Source organism: Hipposideros armiger, unplaced genomic scaffold (assembly GCF_001890085.2).
Source record: "Hipposideros armiger isolate ML-2016 unplaced genomic scaffold, ASM189008v1 scaffold_15, whole genome shotgun sequence".
Classification (NCBI taxonomy): domain Eukaryota; kingdom Metazoa; phylum Chordata; class Mammalia; order Chiroptera; family Hipposideridae; genus Hipposideros; species Hipposideros armiger.
Genome location: NW_017731365.1, coordinates 5102894 through 5112921, shown reverse-complemented (window position 1 = coordinate 5112921; position 10028 = coordinate 5102894). Strand labels below are relative to the sequence as shown.

The 10028-nt window shown below is 37.3% G+C and overlaps 1 protein-coding gene across 4 annotated transcripts in view; it reads left to right on the top strand.

The window, feature by feature from the left end:
* Positions 1-10028, top strand: part of MICU1 (mitochondrial calcium uptake 1) — a 216148-nt gene that overhangs the window by 32158 nt on the left and 173962 nt on the right. For all 4 annotated transcript variants that reach the window (XM_019625591.1, XM_019625582.1, XM_019625577.1 and 1 more), the window contains exon 2: positions 7364-7525. In XM_019625591.1, the coding sequence (XP_019481136.1) occupies positions 7365-7525 (161 nt within the window). In that variant the 5' untranslated portion in view covers position 7364. The remainder of the gene's footprint in view (positions 1-7363; positions 7526-10028) is intronic.

Here is a 10028-nt window from a genome sequence, read left to right as displayed (position 1 = left end):
AAAAAAAAAAGTTTTGGGATATGAATTTGACTTAAACAAGGCTTATCTTCCTAGGGAAACTTGTCACGTTATGGGTTGATTGCTGAAATATTGTGCCTGAACCCACTAGTAGGGCTGGTAAATGACAGTTTCTGGCTATAGAGAATGAAACATCACCCTCTGGGCCTGCCTTTATTTTTCTTTAAATGAAAAAAAAAATTAAATGAAATCTTCCCAGAGCATCAATAAATTTTATTTGCATCGCCTAAATTTTTTTATAATTGAAAAAAAAATGTATATACATTTTACATTAATTTGATTGGCATGCACATATTACCTTGTATTTTGCCTTTAAACTTCAATAAAAATTCTCATATGAAATACTGTATATTTGCATGGATAAATACATAAGCATAGTTTTTAAAATGAAATAGTATCTCATAAAAATTTCCGTCTTTTATCTCACCCATCTCCACCCCCAAACAGCACCACTACTATTACTTTTTTTGTGTGTCCTTCCACATTTAATAAGAACATACACATATGCGTTCCTATGTCCCTTTTTTCACATAAAATGTAGCATACTGTATATGATATTCCACATCTTGCAATTTTTAATTTTTTTCAAAGTACACAATGTAACTTTATTACATTATATTATTTTCGGTTATCGGAAAAGTCATGACGTATTTTTTCTATGCTTTTCGTTGCAAAAATGTGTCATGACTTTTCCGACAACCCAATAAATCTGGTAATTCCTTTGACATTATTAGTTAATGATGTGCCTTTACAAAAACTAGAAAGCACAGGTGATTTCTAATTTAACAGAAATAAACTTAATTCAGAGGTCAGTGTAATTAATTCCCCATTGTGAACCTTATTTTCAATGGATTAATGATTCATTCAGGTTAGATCAATTATTAAGAGAGCTCTTCTGACTAGAGAGTATTATAATCATATATTTAACAAATAAATTCTGAAACTTGGTAGAGGGAGGAGATATCTGCTATCCTCTTCTGCATCAAATCATAACACCAAATATAGCGCCTCGCATTTAGCAGTTATATTTACATGCATAACTTATGTATTTTTAATCAGTTTTAATCAGTTATAGGTTAGAGATTTAAAAACTTGAATTTCTGAAAGGACATTATCTCATCTTGCCTCTATCAAAGGTCTTTGTTAATATTATTTTTACAGTTGACATTCAGTATAATTTTATATTAGTTACAGGTATACAGCATAGTGGTTAGACATTTATATAATTTGTGTAATGATCCTCCTGATTAGTCCAGTACCCACCTGGCACTATACATAGTTGATATAACATTATTGACTATATTCTCTATGGGGTACTTTACATCCCCATGACTGTTTTGTAACTAACTAATTTGTATTTCTTAATCCCTTTACCATTTTCACCCAGCTCCCCAACCCCCCTCCAGTCTGGCAACCATCAGTTTGTTTTCTGTATCTGAGTCTGTTTCGGTTTTGTTTGTTCATGTATTTTGTTCTTTAGATTCCACATATAAGTGAGATCATACGGTATTTGTCTTTCTCAGTCTGACTTATTTCATTTAGCATAATACCCTCTGGGTCCATCCATGTTGTCACAAATGGTAAGATTTCAACACCTTGCTATTTTTAGATAACAGTATTTCTTGAATCTTTTGAAGTCTATACGTAGTTTTTTCACTCTGTTTTTTTTATTGCTACATGTTATTGCCTTATGTATACAGAGGGTGCTAAAAAATGTATACACATTTTAAGAAAGAAAAACTGTGTTAAAATTGTAATACTCAATATATACTGATAACAAAAGATGAATACAAGTCACATTTGACTTCTGCAATTACAAGAGATGCTCAAAGTGGTTACCATCAGCATCCAGACACTTCTGATTATGGCAAACTACTGCTTGAACAACGTTGACAAAAGTGTCCAATTGTATACATTTTTTTGGCACCCCCGGTATTTATCATACTTTAACCGGTCCTCTCTTGGTGAACATTAAGAGTTGTGGGGTGGGTTTTACTTTTTTGCTGTTACAAGCCATGATGCAGTAAATAACTGTGTGTGTATAATTTAACAGGTGTACGAAATATCTGTAGGGTATTCTGTCAGAAGTGGAATTGACGGGTCAATTTATGCACTTTATATGAGTGATTTTGGTGGATGTTGGCCCACCTTGCCCTCCATAGTTGTACCAATCTCTACTTTCCTCAGCAGTGCCATTTCTACAGTGTTGCCAATAAGTACATTTTCAAACTTTGGGATTTTTGCCAGCTTGATGTAAAAAGCAGTATTTTAGTATAGTTTTTTTTTTTAAGATTTTTATTGGGGAATTGGGGGGATGGGAACAGTGCTGGGGAATTGGGAGAAGGGAAACAGACAAGTTGCTGTCCTTTTGTTCTTCAGTCTAGTTGTGGAGGACGTCGCTTCACTGGCCCATGTTGGCACCATCATTGCGCTCTTCCCAGGGCGAGGCAGATCAGTCGCCGGCTTCTGGACGGCCGCTCACTGCGGCTGCTGGCCGCTCACGCTGGCTGCTGGCTACACACGGTAGCCCATGGCAACCCACTGCCACAGGGGCTGCAGCCTACGCCGTCGCAGGCGACTCATGGCAGCCCAGCTCCAGGTCGAGCTGTTGTTCAGCATCTTAGCTGTAGAGGGCAGTGTCACTGGCCCTCATATGTGGGATCCGAACCGGGGCCCTCTGGTGTCCCAGGCCAGTTCTTAACCATCGCGCCACTCGGCCGGCCCTATTTTAGTATAGTTTTAATTTGTATTCTCATTATGAGTGAGATTAAGTATCTTTTCATAATTTTCAAAGCCATTCTTACATCTTTTTCCAACTTTCTTTTTATATCTTTAGTCTGACTTTCTGGTGGTTTATGAAATAATATTTTATGATTATCATTTTTAATTTTTACATTACACATTGTATTATGTTGTATCATTGTTTATCTTTTTGTAGTTGGGCATTTTATGTCCTTTTGGCATGTGCCTATTATATTTATTTTGCTGAGAACAGTTATAAAAAGGTTTTTTCCCCTTTAGGTTATTTATTTGGGAATCAAGAATTCTAGGATCTGTTGTAAGTTTTTGTACTAATAAGCTGAGTAAACCACGTAACTTCATCTGTAAAATAAGGATAGTTTCTTTTTTGGATAAATAATGCTTTTCTTTGGTAACAAAATTATCTTTCACTTGCCTCCCTTGACATTTCTTGGTTAGAAATACCTCTTCATCTTTTTTCAATTCACATTAAAGCTATTTTTTAGAGGCATGCCTTTGTATGTGTGTGGTTGGGGGCTGCTAAGGAAGAAAAATGCTCTGCTTTTTATTTAATTTAATACAAGTCATAAATATGCATGTTAATCTTCATGACTGTGTAACTCCTGCCAATTCACCCAATTTTCTAGATTCAGTTGGAAAGCCGATCTTAAATCTGTTTAAATTGTCTTTCATTAAAAATTAACACACTCAACTAGTTACACTATTTCTTCAGTACACAGCTAGGGATTAAATTATAATAGAACCTGTTCTCAGTCCGGTTGTTTTCCTCTGTTTACTTGGCATCTATAAAAATGGCTCTAGAGAAGATGAACAGATATATGTTTTGATGTGTACTTTTGGGAATAAAATTAGAATCTGGTGAAATGAGATGTAGACAGTAACAATTAAATTACAATATCGAAAATGTAAGTGGAATGTTAGTAAAACTGAGAAGTTACAAATTTTAAAGTCCTCTAGAGCCATGGCATACATAGATTCTCAACACTAATAAATCTTGAATATATGATATATTCTTAGTCCCTCCCTGCAAGCAAACTAGATGAAAATTTGCCATACAGTTTTTCACCAGAGATATGAGTGCATTAAACATTTAAAAGGAACCCTGGAGCACATTTTAGGCAATTCCCTCCTTTTATCAATGGTCAAGCCTTCCCTCAGGAGGGGAGATGAACTTCCTTCATGCACAGCTGTTTAGTAGTGGAGTTGAGACTAGATGTTGATTCCTAGTCCATTTTACTTTCTACCACAGTACTTAAAGGTTGTTATTGTTTTATTCTCTTCCTCCTGTTTATCTTCCACACCCCATATCTCCTATGCAATTAGTCAGTGATGTGTCAAACACTGATTTCTGTAGTATTGTTTCTCTTTGGAAATTTTATTTTATTTTTGGTTTCCATACTTATCCTAATCTAGGCACTCACCACCCAATACTGGCTGCACTCGCTACTGCCTTGTTAGCTCTTTCAACCTTTGGCTCTTTGCAGTTTATTCCATTCACTGCTGATAGATAGAATGATATTCTTTTTAAAATGTTTTCATCATGTTCTTTTTCTACTTAAGGACTTTGGTGGCATCCTGTTGTGTATGTGATCAGAATTCTCAGCCCAGCTTTCAAAGGATCTTCTCAAATGATCGTGCCTTACCTATTTGATCATATATATCTGCTTAGTCTCCATATCTGTTCAGATGTCATACACATCCCTTGCCTGTTCCAGCTTGTGAATTGGTTATTTGTCTTTCACATATAAAATTTTCAATTGCATTTTCTTTCTGTTGTCAGTGATGAATAATGTTTTCTCCAGATATGTATGTTTTAGCTGTGCTCATTTTTATTATAGACAAAAGCATGCTATGTATGTGAGTGCACTTGTGGGTTTGGAAAATATTAATTTAAAAATGAATTAGAAACTGACAGGAAGAAAATATAGTGGATAGCCTTCTTGGTCCTGGATTTTACTAGAGTATATGCAATAAAATGAGATGATTTGGGGAATTGGGAAGGGACTTAAGAATTGTGTTTCTGAAAGCTTAGGTGATAGGAAATAGGAGAAGAAAATAATTCTTTTCCACTTTATCTACAAGCTTAAACTTTGAAACTGGACCTATGTTTAATGAAGGAGATTAGGAGAAAGGTTTACTTAAGAGATTATAGGTATGGGACCCAGAGGAAAGTCAGTAACTGGCTCAGTGATGTTAGAAGACAGCCAATTAGTCAAACTTGACTTGAACCCAAACAATAAAAGACAGAGTTTTTAAAACATTGGGGCTGGGAAGTATGCTTAATGTTAGGAGCCAGTACCTGTATAATTTGTGCTTTGATGTTTTTCATGTAAAAGTAAAGTAGTTAAATATTTTAAGCATCTCTAAGGTAATAGGCCCTGTGCTAGACTATGTATTTATAATACAAAGAGGAAAAAATAATTTGGACCTTAAAGGAAGCTCAGAGCCAAGTAAGGGAGGCAAACTTATATATGAACAAATATGTTAATTGCCATAGGAAGATCCTTACAAAGTACAACATAATTTAAATTAGGAATCAGTGAACTATGCTTTGAGGAAAATCAAAGGGAAGGAACATGGAAACTTTGATTTAAAAGTCATATAACTAGGAAGAAATGCCCCTTTCTGCTTCATTCAGCCTGCCTGGTGGAATAAATGAATGAGGGACTCTACTCTGGCCTGAAGATCAATGTCTACAGGGAAAGTATCATCATCCTCTATTAATTCTCTGGACAGAAGTGCCAGAGATGATCCTAAGTCTTTTGGGGTGCCCCTGACATTTCTCTCTCTTAATCAAAATTCTATACCATTCTGAGGCACAAGACTAAACAAAAGCCTTAGCTGTCTAACCCAGTCTTACCCTGATCTTTTATTTTTAATTCCCATATTCTAATATGTTTATATTTATTCAGGATGGAAATGTATCATTTCAAAAATGTTTCATAGGTATTTTACCCAATTAGGATGTAAAAATAAGTTTTGACCTTTTAGGTCTCACATAGGGCTGAATAGTGTGAACTTAATTAATTTTTGTTAAATGAGAACTTCCCAGTAATTCTTAGATGCTGAATTAGCTTTTGCTATGGCAACAAACAACCCCCACATTTCAGGGGCTTACAATAACAAACATCTATTCCTCATCAGCATTTGGTAGATTGGTTGTGCTCAGCTGGCTCAGCTGGTCTTGACAGTGTCTGGCTCCAGGCTGAGATCTGTTCATGATAGAACCCAGGCTGAGGGATCGGTGTGGGGCACAGTCTTCTCCTGGGGGAGTGCAGGAGCAAAGGGAAGCTAGCAGCAATAGTTCTTAAAAGAACTTTGTGGAACTGGCCCACATTCCAGTGGTCAAAGCAAAGCATATGGCAAGACAAACACCCAAAATGAAGAGTGGGAAAATGGTATTTCCCTATGGTGTGGGGAATGGGGGAGTGAATGTTTATTGAACAGTATAATCTAATACAGAGGTTTCTGAATTTTTTTAAAAAATTAAAGGAACAGGTGAAGTTATAGTATGAAACAAAAGAATCTGGTGGGGAGGAGGGCTTCCGCTGGCCTAGGAGTGAGAAAGATTTGATTAAAACCTGAATTACTTTAACAAAAGCAGTATCAGCATTACAGGATAAGGGGGAGCCCAGTGTCCTAGTTTAAAACTTGGGCGCTGGAGTCAGTCCACTCTTGGTTCCGATTCTGGACCCAACACTTCCTAGCTGCACGGTCTTGAGCATGTCACTGCATCTCCGTGTCCACAGCTGTCAAATGGATGTGCCACGTATCAAACTGTTGCTTTTCGTCTCTAAATCCATCTTTCTTTGTCCAGTTTGAGATACTGGAAATGTCTCCCATGTCAACTTTTGTTAAGCTTTGTCAGTAGAGGGACTGGAGAATGAATGGGTGTTTCTTCCTGATTCTAGTGTGCTCTGTGCTGCTGCTCCTGTGGCATTCAGTGGGCAGCAGCATGGGGGACATCCGGTGGCACTCAACTCCTGGGGAGTTTTAGTGGCAACACTCTCACATGCAGTTCCCCAGTGAGTTCCATACTGTGGCATCTCCCCACGGGCACCTTCCCGAGTTCTGCTGGCATGAGTTCTCCTAGTAGATGGCTTTACTGTGAATTCTGTTGGTGTGGCACTTTAGTATGTTTCTCAGACATCCATTGCTGTGTCCTCACCACAAGGCCTGGATCTCAGCTTTGTTCGAGTGGCCTCTTAACAGCTTTCCTTTCTTGTTGCTCTGCTTCAGCCCTCAAAGTAGTGGCTGCTTCCTGTATCTGCTGTCTCTTTATCCCTAGCACTTAGACCCCTGTTGTAATTAATTATACTATATATTAAAATTTCCTTGTTGAAATGTGATCTGGTCTTCCAATTGTACCTTGACTGATATACTAGGTGTACAAGTAGTACTTTTCTCATACGAGTGTTCTGAGGATTAAATGGAATAATATAATACATGGTATTGCAAAGTGTTTAGACTAGTGTCTGCCACTTGAGTTAAGTACTTATATTTTTTGGTGAAGTTGATACTATCATCATCATCATCACTGTCGCTACCAGTAGTTAGGAGTAACATTTCTACCTTTTTTCCACAGGATGTTTCGTCTTAACTCACTTTCTGCATTAGCAAAACTGACTCTGGGCTCTCGATGGTACCATGGAGGGTCTCAGCCCACCCAGATCAGGCGACGACTAATGATGGTGGCTTTCCTGGGAGCGTCTGCAGTAACTGCAAGTACTGGGCTTTTGTGGAAGAGGTGAGTGTTATCTGAGCCTCCTGTTCCTGCATATACTTTTATTCTTCCAGTTGTTTCTGTTATCTAGCTAATAAAAGGAATTGATTTCTGACTTACCTTTGTATCAAAACTTCTTGCCAGAATCCTTTGGCATTGATAATATTTGTGTATGAAATAAGATGTTTCAAAGAATTCAGCTATCATGTCAAAGCAACAGATAGGAAGTTTTCTGCTTCAAGGTCTGCCTCTCTCCTTTGCTGAACATTTTAACTTATTTACCAATCTAAGAATTTTTTTAAATTTATAATAAATAATTACTATAATAAATAAGTTTAATAATTTAAGTTTTAGCATGTAAAATGCAGTGGTTTTAAGTATATTCCCAAAGTTGTGCAGTCATCACCACTCTTTAATTTCTGAAAATTTTCATCACTTCATAAGAAACTCCATGCCATTTAGCAGTCACTCCCACTTTCTCTATAACACCCAGCCCTAGGCAGCCACTAATATTTCTGTCTGTAGATTTGCCTATTCTGGACATTTCATATAAATGGAATCTTATACTATGTGGCCTTTTGTGACTGGTTTTATTCACTTAGCATAATGTTTTCATGATTACTCTATGTTGTATCATGAATCACTACTTCATTTCTTTTTATGGCCAAATTATATTCTGTTGTGTGGAGTGTATACCACATTTTATTTATTGATTTATCTGATGATGGCATTTAGGTTATTTCTAATTTTTGGCTGTTAAGAGTAATGCTGCTATGAACATTTGTGTACAAGTTTTTGGGTGGAGTGTGTTTTCATTTCAGATGGATATATATATCTAGGAGTGAAATTTCTGGACCATATGGTAACTCTGTTTAACTACTTGAGGAACTGCTGGACTGTTTTCTACTTCTACCAGCAGTATATGAGTGTGTGTGCTTGTGAGTGTGTGCATGTGTGTGTATGTGCTTAGGTTTCCTCATCTGTAAAATGGGGAAAATGATAGTATCCATATCATAGGGTTCTTATGAAGATTAAATGAATTCTTATTTGTTAAATGCTTACAACAGTACCTGGCACATAACTTTGTAAAATAAATGTTTTATGTAGAAAGTTCTTGGCACATAGTAAGCTATCAATAAATGTTAGCTATTATTATTGAGTGTAATAGGCTGAGCAGTGGTGAAGAAAGAAGGAGAAAGAATATTAGCAGAAAAGACTAACTTTCCAAGAAGTTGAGGTCATGATATAAAAGATCTTATATATTGTGCTAAGGAGTTGAAATTTTAATGTCTAGGCAATGGTGATCTAAGAAGTTTTGAAGCAAGAGATTGATAATAGACAAGTTTTAAGAAAGATTAATATAGCAATAACAATGGGATAAACTGAGTGGGAAGAAGCTACTGACAGACACTAATAGATGATGAGGAGGATATATAGGACCCCCTAGAAAAGAGTGACTGGGCTTAGAAAAATTTCTAGGTAAAAAGAACAGGAGGAGAGATAGGGAAACCGGAGGACAAAGAGGAGAAAGAAAGGGAGGCAAGAAAGAAGGAAAGGAGAAGCAGGAAATGCACTTTTTGTCCTTTAGTGTAATGAATAGTAAATGCTTAGCAGTTTCTTCAGGAATGCTTTCCTACAGTGGAATTGCAGGGCCCCATGCAGGCCTTTTGGCCTAGTCTAATATCTAAGAAGACAACAGACTGTGATTGAAGAACGAAGAAATTGTTTCATAGTTTGAATGTTTAAGAAGTTATTATTCTTCATTTGATAAAATCCAGCAACCATTTATGATTAAAAAAGAAAAATCAACAAAGTGGGAATAGAGGAAACATACCTCAACTTGATAAAGGCTATATATGACAAACCGACAACTAGTATGATACTCAGTGGGAAAAAGCTAGAAGTGTTTCCCTTAAGATCAGGAAGAAGACAAGGATGCCACTTTTACCACTTTTGTTCAACATAGTATTGGAAGTCCTAACAACAGTAATCAGACAAGAAAAAGAAATAAAAGGCATCCAAATTGGAAAAGAAGAAGTAAAACTGTCTTTATTTGCAGATGGCATGATACTATATATAGAGAACCCTAAACATTCCACCAAAAAAAACCTATTAGAACTAATAAATGAATTTAGTAAAGTAGTAGGATGCAAAATTAATATTCAGAAATCGGTTGGGCCGGCTGAGTGGCACGTTGGTTAAGAACTGGCTTGGGATGCCAGAGTGCCCCAGTTCGGATCCCATATATGAGGGCCAGTGGCACTGCCCTCTACAGCTAAGAAGCTGAACAACAGCTCAACCTGGAGCTGGGCTGCCGTGAGTCGCAGGTGATGGCATAGGCTGCAGTCCCTGCTACAGTGGGTTGCCATGGGCTACCGTGTGTAGTGAGCAGCCAGCATGAGCGGCCAGCAGCCGCCGTGAGCGGCCAACCAGAAGCCAGCGACTGATCTGCCTCGCCCGGGAAGAGCGCAATGATGGTGCCAACTTGGGCCAGTGAAGCAACGTCCTCCACAACTAGACTGAAGAA